Here is a 21,426-nt window from a genome sequence, read left to right on the forward strand (position 1 = left end):
AGAAGAAAATAAAACATAATAACATTTAGGAAGTGTCTAGAACTAACCATGGGAGAACACTGGGAAGGAGTGCCATGTTTCGAGTCCCTACTCATCCCAGGTCCCGAGCTAAGAAGCCTTTACATTTATTCCCATGTCCCCCTGACCTTTAATTCTGTTTCTCCTTGGCAGGAGGGGAATGTGTACTGTGGTCTCAAGACTTGCCCCAAGTTAACCTGTGCATTCCCAGTCTCCGTTCCTGATTCCTGTTGCCGGCTGTGCAGAGGTATGTGTCCCAGATCCCAAGACAGAGGGATGTTGCCATACTGCATAGCAGGATTTAGAGGAGAAGGAAATGCCTGCCCAGTGTCATAAGCAAGGGAATTTTTCCATGGTCGCCTTAGATTTTAGCCAGAGTTGGGGGGAAGCTAAGTCCATTCACCAAAGGGAGGAAAGAAACACTGATTTTAAGGGCCACTACCTGAAAGAAATTGCCCTGGTGTGTGGCAGGAGAAAAAGAGTGAGCATCATTTATGGAGAAAGTGAGTGTCTGTGTCGCTTCTGCCTTAATCCCTTCTAGCCAGGCCTCCGTGTTACTGTCATGTGAAACACAAGCCATTTCCATGCACAACCTTAACAGGAAGAACGGGCTTTGCAAAGCCCTGACGTTTTGAAGACTGCGCAGGGCAAATTAGGTAAGGTCTTTAAAACCTCAAATTTAGATAGATTCTTTAAAGCCCCACAGTCAGTGACAAACTCAGGAAAAGCAAAATGGAAGGCAGAAGACATCATCTTCTCAAATTATAGCCAAAATGTCACTGATGTTTTCTCAACACCTCTCAACACCACCGATGTTTTCTCAAATAATCACCTTTCATTTCTCTTTTATTTCCTCTTCTCAAATTACTAAATCTATCAGTTGTCTTCTATATCCCTCTCCTTTCTGGCTTGCCCTCTAGCAGTATTCTAATTTCGTCTTCTTTCCTTCCATCCAATCAACATATTTATTGAGCATCTACTCTAAGTTCAGCTCTGTGCCAGAAGCTAGATACATACTGGCAAGTAGAGTAAACATACAAGGCACTGTCAGCCTATATTGCATCTCTATGCAAGTTACAAAGAGAATCCTTTTACTTAAGAGACTTTACCACCATTTGCCAGAAAAATCCTTGTGAATGCACCCCCTTCGGTGCAGCAAATTTGTGCAGTACCCTCTACAACCATACATGGCATGCATAGCAGCAAAGATTGTTTCTTTGCTCTTATGGAACTCAAATTCTACCAGAGAAGGCCAATGATAAACAAACAAATAAAAATTGGAACAATGTCAGTACTATGAAGAAAATAAAGGACTAAAATAGGAAATAAGATAGGAAATAAGGACAGCATTTAGATCAGGTGGTTGGGAAGGCCTCTCTGAGTGACATTTATGCTGAGACTTGGAAGATGAAAAAGAGCCATCCATGCAAAACTCCTGAAGGGAGACCATTCTGGGCAGAAGAAAAGAAAATTCAGGGGCCTTACACAAGGAAGAGCTCAGAGCATTCGAGGCATCTGAGGATCTGTAGCTGGCCTGTAGTGATTGTAGTCAACCCTGGCTGGACATGAGGCTGGAGAAAGGAACTGGGCTCAGACCATATAGGACCTTCAAAGCTGTGGGCTGGAGTTTGTATTCAGTTTCTAAGTACCTTGGGAAGCCGCTGGAAAGTTGTGAGCAGGGCATAACATGAACCAGTGGATGTCTTAAAAGACCTCATTGGCTATTGCATCTACACTTGATTAGAGGTAGGCAGCAAAGCAAGGGGAGAGGCCAGGAAGAAGGGGAGCTCAGTAGCCTGTCTTTTTTTTTTTTTTTAAGATTTTATTTATTTATTTGACAGAGAGAAATCACAAGTAAGCAGAGAGGCAGGCAGAGAGAGAGGAGGAAGCAGGCTCCCTGCTGAGCAGAGAGCCCGATGTGGGGCTCGAACCCAGGACCTGGGATCATGACCTGAGCCGAAGGCAGCGGCTTAACCCACTGAGCCACCCAGGCGCCCCTCAGTAGCCTGTCTTAATGTGAGAGGGCAGGTGCCTGTTTTGGGGACACAGTAGAGAATTGTGGTTCAGACAGGAGCCTCTGGAACCAGGCTGCCTTGGCTTTAAGCCCAGTCCTGCTACTTTCTAGCTGGATAATCATGAGCAGTGCGTTCAGCCTTTCTAACAATCTTTACAGGGAGAATGTTGTTAGCACCTACTTCCAAGTGCTTATGAGGTTTCAATGAGATCATGCAGGAAAATGACCTAGCACCATGTCTTGTATAGGGTGAGGACTCCAGAATGAGAAACAGACAAATCTGAAATATATTTAGGGCATTGCTTTTTGACCATGGGTGCTTATTGGAAATACCTTGATAGATTTATGTTCAGGCTGGGGGTGGAGGGTGAGGGAGGTGATTTCAATGTGCAGCCAAAGTTGAGAAGCACTGAGTTGGGGGTAAATGATAGGATTTACTGAGAGGGGATTGGCAGATGACTCCTGTACACTACTGCTAGCTTCATCTTGCAGAAAGATAGCCTTAACCATACTACATCTCTACTCAGAAGTCTTTGTGCTGGGGCACCTGGCTGACTCAGTTGCTAGAGCATGTGACTCTTGATCTCGGGGTCATGAGTTCAATCCCCATGTTGGGATAGAACTTACTTTAAAAAAAAAAGTATTTGTGCTGATACATACTATACTTACTAAGGCCAGTCAGTTTTTTTTTCTTGAGAGAGAGAGAGTGTGTGAGCATGCAAGTGGGATAGGTGTGGGGAGGGGCAGAGGGGGAGAGAGAGGGAATCCTAAGCAGACTCCACGCTCAGTGTGGAGCCCAATGTGGAGCTTGATCTCATGACCCTGAGATCATGACCTGCGCTGAAATCAAGATTCGGGCACTCAACCGACTGAGCCACCTGGGCACCCTGCCAGTCACAGTTCTAAATACTTTATCGACATTAACTCATTTACTTCCATAATGACCCTGTGTGATGAGTATGATGAGTATTCCCATTTTATGGATGATGAAACTGAGGCAGAGAGAAGTTAATAGCCTTGTTCAAGGTTATGTAGCTAGTGAGTCCAGATGCCAGGCTCTTCCCCACTTTACTCTGCTGCTAAAAAGAATGGCTCCCTGTTGCCAGGGGTACACACCAACCCCTGCCTCAAGACAGTGAAGGCCTTCTATCCAGTAGCTTCAACTTAGCTTTCTAGGCCCACATTCTTTGATTCACACACCTTGGGTTCCACTCCCAGTGTCCCTGTGCTCTCTTGTCTTTGTGTCTTCACTCTACCCCCTCAAGATTTCTCCAACTGTAGTGTGCTTCAAAATCACCTGGAGAACTTTCAGATCCTCAGACAACAGTTGCGTGATTCAACAGCTTTGGGGTAGGGTCCTGGGATGTGCATGTCAGCAGGCCCCACTGTCCACTCAGAGGCTGGTGGTCCATAGATTCCTCTTTGAGAATCCATTCCTGAGACCAAATGGATGACTGGAGGCAGCCCTGAATAGTGGTTTCTGTTTGATTTTAGTGCACTTAAATTTAGCATATTAAAAGTCTGAATCCTGGAAGCAATAGAAAAGTAACAAATGTCACTCTCTGAATGGTCAGAGTATCTACTTCCAACCATTGGGCAACCAACTTTGAGACGAATGTGTGACAGCCATTTCATGGGAAGGAACTGGGAGGTCAAGAGAACAAAATGGCTGCCTATTTAAGAACTGCACATGTACAGATAGACCTTAGAGGAGAGAACATTGCCTCTTTCTGGAAAAGCCTTTCCCTTCCATCTCTGCCTTTGGAAATCCTACAGGTTTCTCAAGACATAGCTCAAACACTGCCTCCACAGATTCTGCCTGTGCAGTCCTCTGGGTGCATTATGATAAATACTAGATGGAAGGCCTTTCTCTCTTCTCTGCCTTCCCTCTGCCATCCCTCATTTCTCCAGCCCAAATTCCTGTTTATCCTGCTAATCCGAAGACCAGCCCATCTGCCACCTCCTCCGAAAGCGTTTTGTTTTTTTAATCCTGTAAGTTAGGAGTAAACCTTCTTCCTTTCCGAGACTCCTCAGCCTTTACTGGGTGCTGCTCCTGTAGCATTAATCACTTTGTTACCTTTTTTTTTAAATTTATTATGTGTACCCATGTCTTACTCTCCACAGCAATTCTGAGCTTCTTAAGGCAGGAACTATTCCTGGTTCATCTTTTCTTCCCCCTCCCTGCTCTAGGTACAGAGTAAGCACTCTTTGAATGAATGCATGCTAGCTTGGAAATACTGCCAAAGTTATAGTTTGAATTAGATACAACTAACGTAAGATATTATTCCTGTGTTTTCTGCCTCTGAATTACCAATAGACTGTGGTAGGGGTGGTACTTGCTGTCCATTGGTTCATGGTCAGTAGGAAATTACACGGTGTCATTTCTGATCCCCAACTGGTTTTTCCTCCCCCATTGCCCTTCAGGACACTGTAAGTAATACTTCTTCTAGGAAGAAATGAACTTGGGGCACCTGAGTGGCTCAGTCGGTTAAGCCTCTGCCTTCGGCTTAGGTCATGATCCCAGAGTCCTGGGATCGAGCCCCACATTGGACTCCTTGCTCAGCTGGAAGCCTTCTTCTCCCTCTCCCTCTGCCTGCTGCTCACTTTGCTTGCGTGTGCCTGCGCTCGCTCTCTCTCAATCTCTCTCTCTCTCTGCCAAATAAATAAATAAAATCTAAAAAAAAAAAAAAAGGAAGAAATGACCTTGTTCCGAGTACCAGTGTATGCTCATCCCTTTTCCTATGCTCTTTCCAGAGGTCCTCACAAGCCAATGTGGATTTAGCCACAGCCTGATTTGGTTTGTGCTCCAAGAAGAACCTGGATCTTTCTCTCCCGCTTTCTCAGTGTGTGCGTCTGTACACCAGTACAGCTATGACATTTAAGCCAGAAAAGATGGGTATTTTGTTCCTCATCTCCCTACCCATCTTTGCCCCAATGTCACTTGAGTCTGCTCCGAAGGTAAGAGAGTCTGTACGGAGCCTAGGTGTTTGTAGTTGCTTGCATAACAATCCAGTTGCTATAATCCAGTTGTCGGGCTGAGGTTACTTTGTTTGGGGAAAAGGATAGGGTAAGAAATCTAAACTGAAGAACAATTCGTAAGAGAAAGGAAACTGCCAAAAGACATGATATTACCTCTGGGAGACATGTGTGGGGCAGCAGACATAGACCCTGAAGCCACAAGGACTCAGATTTGAAGTTATGGAGCTCCAGCCTACTAGTGATGTTACCTTGGGCGATCTGCTTGTCCCCATCGAACTTTGTTTTTTTGCTTCTTTTCAGCCCTGAAAATGGAGATTATAATAAGTGTCACCCATGGAAAGGTTGTAAAAATTAACCGAGATGATGTGGAGACCTAGGGGAAAGTCTTATACAGACTTACTGCTTTATTTGAGACAATGATTATATTTCATATATAATATTATTGTATTTATTAGCCCAGGGTAATATGATTGCACGCTCTCCTCTATGTCTGATAGTCTTGCCTTTTTTTCTTTACTTGATCTCCACACACAGCACTTCATTTCTCATCCCTCTTGTGTTAACAGATCCTGGGACTCGCCATCTTCTCAACACGACCCTTGTCACAGTTTAAATTTCTTTCCTTTTATGATGCCCTCAGAAGTGACACATAAAAGTGAGCTCCGACTGATCATGCACGGTCCCTTCACACACCTGCCAATTCGCAAAGTTCTTTCTCTGCGATCTCTCCTCCAGCCGAAATAAATCCTTCGCTTTCATCTTTCCCTGTGAAGGCTCAGTCCTCCGCTTTCATAAAACTGATGCTTTTCTCTCTGCCCCTAATTTCTTTACATCTTTCAGTTGTGTAGAATGTGATTGAATGTCCTTTGAAGTGCTAATTTTGGAAACACCTCGTTATTTTTTTTCCTGCTGAAGCGATGTTTTTACAAAGGTCTGTCTTGCATAAGCATATTACTCACACAGCAGGGAATGCAGACACCCTTCTCCCCTATGCTGACCACCCTAACTGCAGGAAAAATACTGCAGAAGAAATAACCTTTTGAGTGCTGAGCTTGCAGACGTTCACATAAAGGGCCGCATGGAAACAGGCTCTCTGCACCTTCCCCAGACACAGGTACATGTCTCTTTTCCTGGGTCATGTGGCAACGTTAGCTGTAGACTGGATCTCAACTCCAGCCTCAGGGATTTCGACCTGTCCTTGAGGCTTGAGTCAGGTCAAGAGGGCATTGACAGGGGGCATGTCCTTGCTGGAACTTGAGCAAATCTCATCTGGACTGGAAGTAGCATGCAAACAGCCACTGGAACCCGAAGGGAAACTTGATCAGAAGAAAAATCTTGTACGACTGCCACATTCTGGGCCGGCAGGCCTCAAACCCAAACCCACCCCCCTCCTGCTTCCTTCTACCACTTATCATTTCTGTTTCCTGTCTCCTGACTATCTTGCCAAAGCAAAGGGAAAGGCTATGTACTTGGACTCTAGACAAAGGAGAGGTTTTGGGGGGAGGTAGGCTTTTGGCTGTATTAAGAGCCAAACCTGATTAGACAGTGTACATACGTAGTATGTATGTGGCAGGCAGTGGTCTAAGCACTGATGTGTGTGATAACCTCATTTAATCCTCCCAACAAAGTTAGAACAATTATTAACCCAATTTTACAGATAAGGAGACTGAGGCAGGGAAGTTACGTGATTGGCCCAAGGATACGTGGCAGTGAGTGGCAGAGCTAGAATTTGAACCTTGTCAACCTGGCTCTAGAGTCCCAAACTCTTAGACTCCCTGGTGGGAGCCATTCATGGGAACGCAACAAGGGACCTCTCCTAAGGCAAGGAGTAGAGGGGGAGAGAGAACATGCGTGACATGTTGGCACTTAATCCTAGAAGAGTAACCACACTGCCCAGCTCCTCCCATTATGGCCTCAGCCTACCCGCTCAGAACCAGCAGGGGACACCTTTGTCCCACTGCTCCCTATAGGCTGAAAAAGCAGGAATACCTACCTTCTTTCACCCTTCTTCACCCTTCTGGAACACCCACCAAGTACCCAGTGCTGTGTGGGTGCTGGAGATACAATGGTGAACGAAACGAACAGGGAACCTCGCCTAGCGGATTGTAGTGCAGAAGACACATTTATCAAATAGATAATATCAAATAATATCAAATATCAAGTAGATACAAAATGGCAACTGTGCCACGTGCTATAGAGAAAGGGTTTGGAAAAGCTAGTAATGAAGAGGGGTCGACCTTGTGAAGGAGGTGAAAGAAGACTCCTCGGACTGTCTCTCCAGCCTCAACGCACACCACATTCCTTTTCACTGCCTGTGAGAGAGGAGGGACTCAAAGTTTAGGGACATAGCTAATGGCAGTCTCAAACTCCCAGGATCCTTGACTTCTGCTTTCCCCGTGAAACTGGCCACCTCGGGCTGTAGGAGTGCCTATAACTGTCCTTCCTCCATTGTACATGTGCATACTACTCTAGTCCAGGCTTTTCTTCTTACAGAACTACTTGGTCATGTTGGTCAGGGCCCACCATGTCTTAGCACATTATTCAATGTCCGCAGATTGTTTTTAAAGGCATTCTATAAAGCAAGCTGACGCTCCCTGAACCTACTACTCATCCTTGTTTCTCTGACACTAACCCACACACACCTTCTACTCCAGGCTGGCTATTCTCTTTGTCCTAAAATATGCCATGGTCCTTCCCACTTTCATTCCAATTATGTGCCTCTCTTAGCTCTCACAAGCTTGGAATAGCTTCCCTCCACAAGCTTGGAATAGCTTCCTTCCTCTCTTCCTCGGATTTTGACCCTACCCATCTTTCAAGAGCCCAGCCTGAGTTGGGCTTCAAAGTTCCCTTCAAAGGAGCCTGACCCGATAACTTGAGTCCTCCTTGAGCTCCTTCTTAGACCTCTTTCAGGGCTTAGTCTGGTTTATAGAGTCCAACATTTAAATATTTTCTTATATTTTCCATTGTTTCATGGGTCTTGCTTCCTTAACTGGAAAAGGAACACCTTCTTCCTCTGTGTCCCGTAGCACAGAGTTAAGCATTTCTTGTGGTTGATTTATTAAAAATAAAGAGCTAGAGCCACGAAAAGCTCTTGACAGCACTCCATGTGTAGTCCTAGCTATGGAGGCAGGAGAGATGACTAAGCTCCCAACATGCTCAACCCAAGCTCATTTATCCAACACATTTGCAAAGAGCCAAAGGAGAAAACTGAATCTCATTTCATGAAATTGAGCTATTTCTATGAACTTCCATGAGGTAACTGAAAACGGAAGCAACTGTTTAAAAGCAGTGTGTCAGTACTCAAGAGAAGTGCCATTGTACTTCTAAGACTCGTGATTTCTCTTTGCAATAAAACAGCAAAATTACACCTGCGATGCCATCTTGGCTGGAACGCAGAGATCATGAGGGAAGTGATGCACAAGGTAGTTCATTTTATTTTTAACATCATAAAAATCTACCCAAGTTTTCAAAGTTCTCAAAATCAAACAAAACTGGAGAAAATAACAGCACCTCCAAATACCGACACTCTGTATTGGTCTAGCGTTGTTTTTAGTTTGGTCCACATTTTCTGCAGAAACACTACCATCAGTGGGTCATAATGATAAGGAAGGAAATATCATTAATGAGACACATTTCTCAAAAAAAATAAAAATGAACTCCATCGTTTATGGTTTTTGAGTTGCTGTGCTCCTCCCTAAACTTCAAACTGTGCTGAAACACTCTGATCTTTTCAGAGTGACAGAAGAGCTTGACCACTGTTAATGAGCCCTGTTCTTAGGTGAACCGTTCATGTTCATGAAGAAAGGATCATCTGAGAGATATCCCACCCTTGGCCTTCCTCTCTTCTTCTAAATCCCCACCAGGGCCTGTCTTTTTCCGTGGAAACTTTCCAGCTTGTTTTTGTTCTCTCTCTCTCCCCTGTGCTCAGAATTCATCTTCATGTGCTTGCTGATACTCCCAGAACTCCCAACCTTGGTGGTCATTGTGCTCCTTCTGGGCATGTCTCTTATGTCTAATATGTTTCTTCATAGAATGCCCTTCAGACTGTGGATGAGACAGCATTGACTTTCATACTGAGTTTAAAAAATGAATAAACCCAGATCTTAACTGGCCGTGCGGAATAAATGCCCCCATCCTGTTCTGGGATTGGAGCATTTTTCATGTCTATAGGCGTCTGGTTCTACCGTAAAAATAAGGAATTCCCAGCGAGCACGTCAGAGCAAGTATTTCTTCACAGGTTAAAGTCACTCTTCCTTCAGCCCTGTCCTTCTAATTACTCCAGGGGGTGCCAATACTGCCCAGAAACACTGCCTGTGTCCATTATTCTCATTGGAATAGTCTTCATGAGCCTAGACCCCAGTATTTCTAGAACTTAGTCTGAATTGTCAACTGACAGCATAAAAAGAGAAAAAAGAAATGTGAGCAAAAGGAGCTATGTTAGGCAGGGGAGGTCAGATTTCAATATTACCTACATTATAACTTTAAGAACTTACCAATTCCAAGTCTCCATAGCCCGGGCAAGCAGACAATGGATACCAGGATCCAGTTATTCCAGCAAATTACTGGAATGACTACATCCATTTACACCTTGGCTTTAGCCATTAAAACCAGCCCCATGTTCCCTACTCCCTCCAGACATCCAGGTCTTTTTTGGATATAAGGCCAGGTAGCTAATGCAGTATCTGTGGATAGAAGGACCTTAAACTGACTGCTTTCCATTCATTCCTAGGATGACCAGCAGTAAACGTTGCTAGATCTCTGAGCTTCCCTTCTCCATCCGCTTGTTATTTTTCCATGTATGGATGTGGTAGCTCAGGACTCTCTCTTTTTTTTTGGGGGGGGAGGGGTACTTGGACTTTGACCACTCCACTTTAGGACCATAAAATTGCACTCTCTCCCAATGAAGCAGATATCTGTCCTCATTTTAAGCCAAGAAAAAATAAGGGATTTCGTTAAAACTCAAATGCCTCTTTGACAAAGAGGAAAATAAGGAGATGACTAGGAGAGAATCTTAGCCAGTTCAGAAGGAAAGAGCGGAAAACATCCTTGTGGCCTTTTTTTTTTTTTTTTTTTCCCTGCATCCAAGATCCTGGCTTTCAAAATGGAATGATTTTGAAATGAAAGGATTCCCTTTCCTACGGGCAGGCATAAATGTTTTTGTTACTGCTGGGCTTCATTTGTTTGTTTAATCCAGAGCCTTTCCTTGATAGCTACCATGCATGCTCATTGAACTCCTTAAGTTGGGTTTTCCCCAGGGTTGAGCTACTCTTGAGGAGAAGGAGGAAGAAGCAGAGGGAAAGGATGGGAAGAAGAGGGGGAATAACACTTGGTGGGCCAGGCCCTGTTCTAAGCTCTTTGCGCACACTAATCCATTTCTTCCCCACCACTCTCTGGGCTAGGTTGTATTGTCCCCATTTTAGCAATAAGGAAACTGAGGCTCAGAGAGGTTCATCACTTGCCCAAAGTCACACAGGCAAAAAGGGACAGAGCCAGGTTTTGGATCCAGGCAGTCTGGCTGGTGTGGGCTGTTCTCTTAGCCATGACTGTTCTGTTGCCTCTCAACTTGGGGATGTGGAGCAACTGAGGGGACTCTGAACTCTGAGGCTACTGGAAGGAGCAGACTTCGTGACAACTCTGCTCCCCAGGGCCAGATATGGTAACGCTTCCATTAGATTTATTGGGATGACTCAAAGACCCCATTTCTAACTATCAGCTTGGATCTCCATAGCTATTGAAAGAGCAGAGTGTGGCTTGTGGCTAATAGCTTCTCTTTTGCCTCCCTCATGATTGGCTCTCATAAGCACTGGCCACTCCCATAATGCTCTTTTTAAAAAGTATGTATTTCTGACTTTCCTGGATAAATGCTTTTGTACTCCTCTTCAGATTTGGCTAGCTACTCTTGGCAGGAGTTCCCCCTTGTCTGTGTCTTGGTGTTTCTCAAGCAGATAGTTTGTTGAAAATGCTAAGAGCTTGTATTGACAGCCCAAACAATAAAGTGCTTTATTTGACAGCAGAGTATTTTCTAGAACACATGACCATCTATAAAACACTGGAGGACTTCTTGTAGTACTATATATCGTTGTTAGCTGAAAGGTCTACCAGTGGGGAATCCTTTTACCAGAGTTCTTCAAAGCTTCACTCAAATTTCAGCATGCCTGCTCCCTCTCAACAGAATTTAGAGAATTAGATGTTTGGCAGAGGACCCCCATTGAGTCATCTGCTTCTACTCTATCTTTCATCTCCAGCTTGGGTATTCTGTCCGGGCTATCAAGTGGTCCATCCCAGAACCTGGCACGTAGTAGGTGGAGATGTCACGATCACTTTCTTCCTCTCCACACTCTCCTGATTTCCCTCAAAAGCCCTTTAACTATTTGCCCTGATTCTGTTGATTTCGACGTGTTCCTCTGAAAGTATAGAGATCACTTTCCCTTGTCACAGGGATCATGTCCCCGCCCCGCCCTGGTCTCGGGGATTCATTTCATTGCCATGTGCCTTATGATTAGAGTGACTACATATCTTCCCATCCAAACCAAGACACTTTTGAAAGTGAGAGGGCCATCTTAGTAATTATCTCTGCCAGAAAAAGGCATGAAAGTGGGTTGTCCCAGATCCATCGGGACCTATGGGACATGTTATGTATGATGTTGTGTGTGGTTCAGATGTGACCACATGCTGGCGTAGTTTTGCTTTCTGAGGCTTATCTTCATGGGTTTCTAATAATCTCATTGTACACTTAGTCCTCTCGAGAGGACAGGGTTTACTTCTGTGACCTACTCAGGCTAACCAGAGATTAATGGAAGCAATGGGAGTTATAAACAGTCTGAATTGTAGCCCAGCTTTTGACCATTTTTCAAATGCTTGTTCTTCATTTCTTTTATTACCAGAAAGCCAAGCCATTTTAGCTCCATAGGGTACCACTCAGAATATAATTGAGGTTTGAATAAACAACACATGTGGCTTTTAAGGTTAAATGAATATTGTTTGACATACAGTACACTAGAGTTGTTTTTCATTTTGGTTTTAAAAATTGGTTAAAATTACATCTTGTTGCTTCTCGGAATTAACTAGAATCCATCTGTCTCCATTAGAATCAGTGTGGGTTTTTTTTTGTTTTGTTTTGTTTTTGTTTTTTCTTTTCTTTCTTTCTTTTTTTTTTTTTTTTTTTTTTTTTTTTTTTTAGATAAAGCCCTGGCTGAAAAAAAAAAGTTCCTTCTCACTCAAGACAATTTGCCCAGCGAATCAGGGAGAAAAAAAAAAAGCAATAGAATAGGTTTTAGGGCACTGCTGCTAATTTTTTCTTTGACGTATTTTGTCCCATATATATATCTGAGATATATCTAAACTATAGTACCTAAGATGCTAAACAGACCGACCTATTATCAGCAATCCAGACGGATTTGGCCCAGGTCACAGCTGAACAAAATGTGAATGCCAAAGAAGATTCTTCCAATTTAACTATGGTTCAAATAATAAAGAATGACTCCTTACATATAGAACACTCCAGCTTAGAGAACGCCATTTCGATGGCATCAGAAGCTCAGAGGCAACCAAAATAGTAGTCATTTCTACTTGAGAGGATATGTACAGGAGTAATGGCTCCAGGAGCTTTTAACTGAAGTGAAATGATTTCAACTGAGGCATGCACGTGTGCCTGCAAATGCTTGGGTGTTGTGACACATTTCTCTGAACTTGGGTTACAGGACATTAGTCGTCTGCTCCCATGCCATCTGACCTCTCTGTTCACTTAATAGGGACTACTTGCTTCAGGGTTCTACCTGGACTCTAAGTATTTCAGGACACTATCTAAAAGCCCTTTCAAGACTCTAGGGCCTTAATGCAATAAATGGAACTTCTCAAAAGGTCACGCTAAGTAAACCTTCCATGTCAGTACCAACCATTAAATCTATGTTTGTGAAGGACATATTTGGTGACGAGAGCTCTTCTCTCATTTTTCCTTTGTGATTTATTCTCTTTGGGCTACTTAGATTGGGCCCCAAAACACATTCCATGGCTTTTCCATTTTGTTCTGCCATTTGCTGGTGAATCTCTTCTGGTTTCCAGTCTTCTCTTGGGTCCCCTATTTTCATCTGGCTCATGACAAAGCTTGGACTCGCCACACTGCCAGTGAAAAGGGACGAAGTACATTTGAGTTCATCCCTATTCATTCAATTCAAGGGCAGTGCCATTTCCCAGCTGTTCAGATTTGCAAGCCTAGCATCTTTTGATTAAAAAATATATTTTTAGGGGCGCCTGGGTGGCTCAGTGGGTTAGGCCGCTGCCTTCGGCTCAGGTCATGATCTCAGGGTCCTGGGATCGAGTCCCGCATCGGGTTCTCTGCTCGGCGGAGATCCTGCTTCCCCCTCACTCTCTCTCTGCCTGCCTCTCCATCTACTTGTGATCTCTCTCTGTCAAATAAATAAAAAATATATATATATATATATTTTTTTTTAAAAGATTTATGTATTTACTTTAGAAAGAGAGAGAGAACAGGGAAGGGGCAGAAAGAAAGGGAGAGAGGATCCTCAAACAAACTCCCCTCTGAGCATGGAGCCCGACAGATGCAGGGCTCAATCCCCAGAACCTGAGATCGTGACCTGAGCTGAAATCAAGAGTCAGACATTTAACCAACTGCACCACCCAGGCGTCCTCCCCTCCCCTCGCCACCATAGCATCCTTTTACACTATTTTCTCTTTTGCCATCCTCCTCTTTTATCAGATCTCCCATCAGGATCATATCATTGCCTTTTTATCTGAAGTAGTCTGATTTGCCCCTTCCCCATGATTTCAGAGTTTCTCAGGGCCTGTCACATGTTACTACAAACAGCCTCCCAGATTCCAGTTGCCCCCCCAGGTAGGAGACACTCCATCACCAAGAGAAGCTGCCACAAATCACCATCTTTTACTGTAGGAACCTCTACATAAAAATTGGTTACAGGATAAAATGTGAATTCTTCGGCTTCTTTCTGAAGTCACACAGCAATTATTTACCACCTTTATTTACATCAACGACCAGTCTCCTCCCCTCCCTCTCTCCTTCCTTGCCTCCCTTTCCTCTTCACCCCTCCTCCTTTCTTTCCACCTTCCCCATTTTTCTTGTTTCACCCCTGAACTCTCTACTCCAGCCACACCTTGCAGGCTGTCTTCAGTGTGTTCCTTGCCATTTCCAAAGCTCTGAGAGAACATGAGAGGGGGGAGGGCCAGAGGGAGAAGCAGACCCCTCACTGAGTGGGGATCCCAATGTGGGGCTCCATCTGGCAACTCCAGGATCATGACCTGAGCAGAAGGCAGATGCTTAGCTGACTGAGCCACCCAGGTGCCTCTCTCCCAAGTGCATCTTGATGATTCATAATTTTTTTTTTTCCATGAGATGATCTTTAAATCGTGAAGGGTTAAAGCCATAACATCATTATATATCACTACCTTATAACATTGCCATCAAAGGAATTTTGAGGTCTTTTGAAGGTCCCAAAAGCCAATGATATTACATAATTTTCCCTCAGTACTACAATCTCCTTGAACCAGAAACATGTTACTATGTCCAAGTGGGTTTTGAAAGCTCATGGGGTAAATTCAAATAGAAAATTCTTCATGTTGATACTTTCTGATATTTCCTGCTATCTATCCTGTGAAATACATGTCTTAACTGATACTGAGAGTAAGACCCAGCTCTTCCCATCGATTCACTTGGTCATCAGTAACACAAGGTAATATCCTTGGAAATTGTCCTGTGGTTTGTGATCTTTAATTGGCTGAGGAATATCACTGTCTGTGGTATGTTGTTCACAAGGCTAAAGGTAGGATCTTCCTCCCAAAAGAAGTTACTCTGGCAATGAGGCAATGATAAGTGTTCACTCTTCAGAGAATGGACACACAGACCCAGAATAAGGTATCTCGGGCAAAAACAGAGGAGTACAACTTGGATATTGGTTAGGTAAACATTCCAGCCACCACAAGATTAACCTTAACTTTCAGACCAGGTCGTAACTTCTCAGAGACATCAGGGTGAATTTAACAAATTATGACAGACCAAATCCTTGAAATTCTCATTTTAGAAGGGTAGTTTAAACACAAGTTAAGTACGAACTGCAAGATACTGAACTGACACTGGAATAAAGTAAGCAAAAGTGAGGCTGATGGCTATATCACAATGGAAAGTGATTATTTTCCCTTTTGTTTCCCAAATTTTGTACAGTGTGAATGGATGGGGCTCCTGGGTGGTTCAATCGGCTAAGTGACAGCCTTCAGCTCGGGTCATGATCCTGGGGTTCTGGGATCGAGTCCCACATCGGGCTCTCTGCTCAGTGGACAACATGCTTCTCCCTCTCCCTCTGCCCCTTCCTGTTGCTCATGCTTACTCCCTCTCTCTCTCTTTCTCTCTCTCTCTCTCTCAAATAAGTAAATAAAAATCTTAAAAAAATAAAATTTTTAAAAAGTGACAACTTTCTTCAGAGTTGTTTTTGAAAATTGAGACAGATCCAGAGAGAAATCTTTCCAGGTCACTTTATAAAGGACAGCCATTTTTTTTTTTTTTTTCAGGAAGGAGAGAGGGACAGAGACAGAGAGAGATGGGGGAAGTGGCAGAGAGACAGACTCTTAAGCTTCATACCCAGCATGGAGCCTGATGCGGGGCTTGATCCCGTGACCCTGAGATCATGACCTGAGCCAAAATCAAGAATCAGACCCCCAACCGACTGAGACACCAGGGTTCCCGGAAGGATGGCCATCTTAACTACATTTAAAATGTCTGGAGAAATTTGGGATCATAGAACCAAAACTGTGGCTAGGTCACAAGGGTTATGGTTTTCCCTTCTAAGTATGTATAACTCTGTCTTTATTTTGTAATAAACAGGGGATGGAGAATTGTCGTGGGAACATTCTGATGGTGATATCTTCCGGCAACCTGCCAACAGAGAAGCAGTAAGTGTGAATAGCTCAAATAATTCAACCCTCCCCAGCACCAGTCCAAACTTTCCTCTCTCCATGGCTATTATCCCAGCAACTCCATAAAAGGGCCGATTTCTAACACCACTGCTCTTTCCCTTTCCTCGGAAAATTAAACAGCATCATCACCAAACTCTAGCCATTTAAGTTCACTGTATAATTGGTAACTAGGGCCAGGACGTGAACAAAAAGAAATCACAGCCCCAGCTCTTAGGTACTCGCCGTCTAGATCCAAAGTTGGTAGCCTTTCGGGATGGTTTGCCAAATCTCTGTCTTCTGGAAGGAAAGCAGGTGACTACCTCTGTCCTCAGTAGTGAGGACCTTCTGTGGGACTGTAAGGTAGGTCTTTCCATCCTTTTGGCAGAGGTACCATGATCGCTTCTCGGCCTTTTGGCTAAGGTCAAGTGTGACAGAGGTACCATGGACATGTCTCCATAAAGCCTTTCCTAAGCCTTAGGCTCTCAGTCACACAGCTGCAAGAGAGAAAAGGAAGCAGGTCGCATACTCCTTCTCCACCCTGCAGCATCTCATTTCCATTGTCAGTGCTAACCTCATAGAAAGCCTCTCTGTGTATACAACAGCATCTCTCATCCCTGTGTATTTCAAAGTAATTGACAAAATGCCATCCTTTTCTCAAAAACATATGTCAAAATACAGCCATACCTCAAACTTCTTAAAATCCGAAAAGGAGATGTTCCAGTTCAGGGAATCTATCATATAGAAGGATTTATGAAAATGTCCAAAATGTATGAAGGTGCTCATGGTACATACATGGACATTCATTGGACCCTGGTACCAAAAAAAAATGTATAGGGTATTCAATGCAGCATTATTTTCCTAAGAGCAAAACAAATGGAAGGAACCCAAACGTAAGCAATAGGGGCTTGGTTGAACACACCCAATCTGTGGAACACAGTGCTGTTGTTAAAAAGAATGCAGAACATTGAAGAGTACTCGAGTGGAGGGATCCCCAAGATATATTATGTAAACAAAGCAAGGTGCAAGATACAACTTATACTATCATTTCTTTATGTAAAAATTGTAAGTGTGTGCGTGTGCATGAATTAATACTTATGGAAAGATCTGGAAGATCATATAACAACACATTACGAGTGGTAATCTCAGAGGGGTGGAAATGGGCAGGGGGAAAGAGAAAGCATGATTTTTTACTCTATCTGTTCTGTATCATTGGATGTTTTTCTTTAAAAAAAAAAAGATTTTATTTATTTGAGAGAAAGAGCACAAGTGAGGTGAGGATCAGAGGGAGACGCAGAGCCTGATGTGGGACTCGATCCTGGGACTCCAGGATCATGACCTGAGCTGAAAGCAGATGCTTAATGACTAAACCACCCATGTACCTCCGTCATATGTTTTTCAATGAGCATCGATTAATTTTGCAGTATATAACATTTAAATGTTTTTTTTTAACTTGTGGAATTAGTTCGCAACAAGCATTGTGTAGAAGTCCAGAGCCTGAGGAATTATGGGGCAAACCCAAGGATAAGGAAGGTGTGAGGAAGGTGTTTTTGGGAACCTGATAAAATGGCCAATATAAACTTCCCAGTGTTGCTTCTGCCTTCTGTGCAAGTTGAAGCAATATCTGTGTGCTTTCTTCTCTGGTCCTGTCATTTTGACACTGCTGTTTCTGTTTCTCTACCTGTGGGTCAGGTAGAGAACAACACTATGGATATCTCAAAACAAGCAGCACTCCTGCAAGAAGGGGTAGGCTTCCCAGTTTGCAGGTTCATATGGATCCCGAGGCTGGGTAAAGTAAGTGGTGGGGATTCAGGAGGGGATGAGTGCCAGGTGTTGTATGGAAGTGTGGAATCACTACATTGTACACCTGTAACTCATATGTCACTGTAGGTTCATTCACTGGAATTTGAATAAAAACATAAAAAAAAATTTAAGAAGCTTTTCTCCATCTACCTCTATCTGCTTTATAGGAAGTGAGATTCCTTCCAGATCCTAACAGATGATGCCAGTCTCCATCTTCTGTGTTGTGAATTTCCTCCTTTAATCCACCCTCATTTTTTATTGTGGGAGGATGTTAAGAATGACTAAATTCGTGGCCACCAACCACATGCCATTCTCCCTGAATTTGGGTCTCAGACACTTTAAGCTGGGTGCTTGGACCCCAATGTTAAGTGTTGTGGCCAGCTCGGAGGTCCTGCTGGTAAGGCTATTAATGCGCCTTTCTTCTTGACTTCATTTTATGCTGCCTTTGTCAGCATTTATGCTACCTTTGTCCTTCCATCTCGTCCTTCTTCCAAAACTGCTGGAGATTGGGCTGAACTTAATCCCATACTTCCTGTAGCAAAAGAGGTCAGGTTCAGAATGCCTTGAAATAGTTATTGATTTTCAAAGGAATTGACCTATCTTTAGAAACAAACATTGGGGCCCGGTAGACCAAAATATCCAGATGGTTCCACTTTATGATAAATAAATATTTTCCTTTGTTCCAAAAGGGGTAGATGTGTGTGGGATGTGATCTGAATAATAAATAGTATCTATAGTAATAGAAAAATATGTACCTGGCACATAGTAGGCACCCAAGAAATACGTGTTAAAGGAAGGGATGTGGAAGGTGGAGTGAAATGTGTGTGAGGGGCTTCTAATGAATGTTAATGTGCTTTGGGAATTTGTCCCATATAAGAGAGAGGTGCTTCAGACTCATTGCTGCCTCTTGACCAGCCAAAAATTAGAAGGTAGGAGAACCCCTTCTGGATATCCTTTGCAGGCCCAACTGTCTGAATGGGATCAAAAAAGGAAACCTTAATGACACATTGCCAATTCGGTAGCCTGTCACTTTAATAGAGCATTCCTACTTACAGGGAACCATGGAAAACTTCAGTTCGATAGGAACACAGGTGGTGGCTCTATTTCGGCAAGTGGGTTGAAAACCATCCATTTTACCAAGTTTTATGAAGTGTACACGAAGGAGAACCAGTGGCTCAATTATGGCTCCTTTGGAAAATCCTAAACTGGTTTCTGTTCGGTTTCCAGATCATAATTTCACATTTACTGGTCCTGGTACCATGGGTGTGTGTGTGTGTGTGTGTGTGTGTGTGTGTGTGTGTGTGTGTTGTAGGGAGGGAGAAATAGATGCTGGGTGGAAAGCCAAAACATGAAAGCAAGCAGAATTTTGTTTTGGATGACAGCCAAACTCTGATTTTGTCCCCAAAAGATTACTCAGAGATTAACCATTAGAAAAGTGAAAGCTTTAAGGATAGAAACAATAGGAAACAGATAGAAATCCATGTCTCACTCACATTGTCAGAACAATGGTTTGGGAAGGAAACTGGCCCAAGTGTCTCCCAGACAGGAATGGTCCCAGGGGGCCAGTGATGAAGCTATAACAGGCTTATAGCCGTGTGAATTACCACACATTCTGAAGACATTTTTTAAAGGGTTTTATTTATTTGTTTGACAGAGAGAGGGAGAGTACAAGCAGGGGAAGCAGCCAAACGCTGAGCCGGCAGCCCGATTCAGGGCTCGATCCCAGGACCCCAGGATCATGACCTGGGCTGAAGACAGGAACTTAAGCGACCTGGGTGCCTCTCTGAAGACATTTTTTAAATTAAACTTTTTATTTTGTGATAACTTTAGATTCACAGCCATGAAGTCACTTTGAAGACTTTTCCTGAACTGTCCTGTTTTCCTGTCTCTGCCAATATAACCCTTCACTCTTAGGACAAGTAAGGAAGAAATTCCTGGAGAACTTTCTGCAGTAATGGGGGTTGTCCAACCATCAGAAAAAAAGTGTGTGAGAACCACCTCAAAATCCTGAGAGAAGGGCGCCTGGCTAGTTCAGTTGGAGGAGCTTGTGACTCTTGATCTCCGGGTTGTGAGTTTGAGCCCCACGTTGTGTGTAGAAAGGTCTTCAGTAAGATAGATAGACAGACAGACAGACAGACCAATCTTTAAAAAAAAAAAAAAAGCCTGAGAGAATTATCAGCACTTCAAGTCAGGAAATCAAATAATGCCAAAATACAGAACAGAATAAAACAAAGCCTAGCTACATGGCCACTTCTACCTGACTAGACTTGACCTGCTCTCTCAAGCAGGCTCTTCACAGCTGAGTTTGAAGATAAGCTCCAGTTTGTTAATGTCTTTTTCTTTTTCTCCCTGAAAAAGGTCAGAATGGTCTCTGGTAAGCCTCTTCAGTTCCTTTGTTTAGGAGAACAACTTTAAAAGAGCCATTACCCTCAAATCCAGATCACACATTGCCACCCCCACTCCCAGGTTGTGAACACTGTAGTGGACTTTTTATCTTTTTTTAAAGATTTTATGTATTTATTTCACAGAGAGAAAAAGGGAGAGAGAGAAAGCACAAGGAGGGGCAGAGGGAGAGAGAGAAGCAGGCTCCTCACTGAGCAGAGAGCCCAATGCAGAGTTCAAACCCAGGACCCTGGGATCAGAACTCGAGCTGAAGGCAGATGCTTAACCAACTGAGCCACCCAGTCACTCCTGGACTTTGTTCTCTTCACAAACTTTTCTTTTTTAAGTTTTATTTCTTTGAGGTGGGGAGGGGCAGAAGTAGAAACTCTGAGCCACCCAGGCACCCTCGTCTTAGCAGACTTTAATATTTTCTTCAGAGCAGCTTTTAGCCAAATGTTTGCAGCCCGCTGAGCTTGACCACACATTCCCTCTCCCAATCTCTCCTTCCTTTTTTCCTCCTGTTCATCTTCCTCTCCACTCTGCCCCACCGTCCCTACTCCCCTGCCATCTCCAAAAACTCCATCTTCACTGTCACCCTAAATAAAACCCTGCTCCTCTCTGGCCTTCGTTTCTCTGTCTATAAAACAAAAGCCTTAAACAAGGTGAGATTCTGACAGACTATCAAAATGCTTGAGGGGTTTTGTTTGTTTGTTTGTTTGTTTGGGTTTTGAATCTTTTTTTTTTTCTGCCCTTACCCTATGTCCAGGGTCTCAGGCCTGGTACCAAAGAATAGCTTTTCACTTCATTCTCACCCTCATGAATCAGAGAACTTCTTGTACTTGCTGCTTATCCTGGGTCAGCGACCTTTTCTCTTGCAATTTCTAGCCGTTGAACTCCCTCCCCTTAGTATCATCGGTAGGACACCCACCAGCCAAACTGTCGTCTCTGTGTTCCTTTGGCAAAACTTTGCCAGACTCCAGAAAGGACAGAACAATCTGTAATGGTCTTTGTGGAATGTGAGTGAAAAGGACATATAAACCATTGTGGGAATGAAAAATATTTTCACTGAGAATCCCATCTGTGTACATGATAATAAATTGATACAAAGTCTTATTTGTGTGAGATTTTCTAGCGATGTGCCAGCATGGACTCTTCTTAGATTTAGAGAGTTAGGTTCTTTTTCTCTTACTCCAGCTCCTGTTCTCTCTCCCCTTCTCCCACCAATGCCTCCCCCACCAATAGAATAATAATGATTCCCAAAGCTCAATTTGCAACATGTGTGTCCAAGATCCCCTGTCATTTCTAACACTGAA

The 21,426-nt window shown here is 43.5% G+C and overlaps 1 protein-coding gene across 8 annotated transcripts in view; it reads left to right on the forward strand.

The window, feature by feature from the left end:
• CHRDL1 (chordin like 1) overlaps positions 1-21,426 on the forward strand; it is a 117,483-nt gene that overhangs the window by 78,026 nt on the left and 18,031 nt on the right. For 7 of the 8 annotated variants that reach the window (XM_047716345.1, XM_047716344.1, XM_047716341.1 and 4 more), the window contains exons 6-7: positions 172-265; positions 15,861-15,928. In XM_047716345.1, coding sequence (XP_047572301.1) covers positions 172-265; positions 15,861-15,928 — 162 coding nt within the window. The remainder of the gene's footprint in view (positions 1-171; positions 266-15,860; positions 15,929-21,426) is intronic. The other variant, XM_047716346.1, reaches the window with a different exon arrangement.

This window comes from Lutra lutra, chromosome X (genome assembly GCF_902655055.1).
Source record: "Lutra lutra chromosome X, mLutLut1.2, whole genome shotgun sequence".
NCBI classification, from domain to species: domain Eukaryota; kingdom Metazoa; phylum Chordata; class Mammalia; order Carnivora; family Mustelidae; genus Lutra; species Lutra lutra.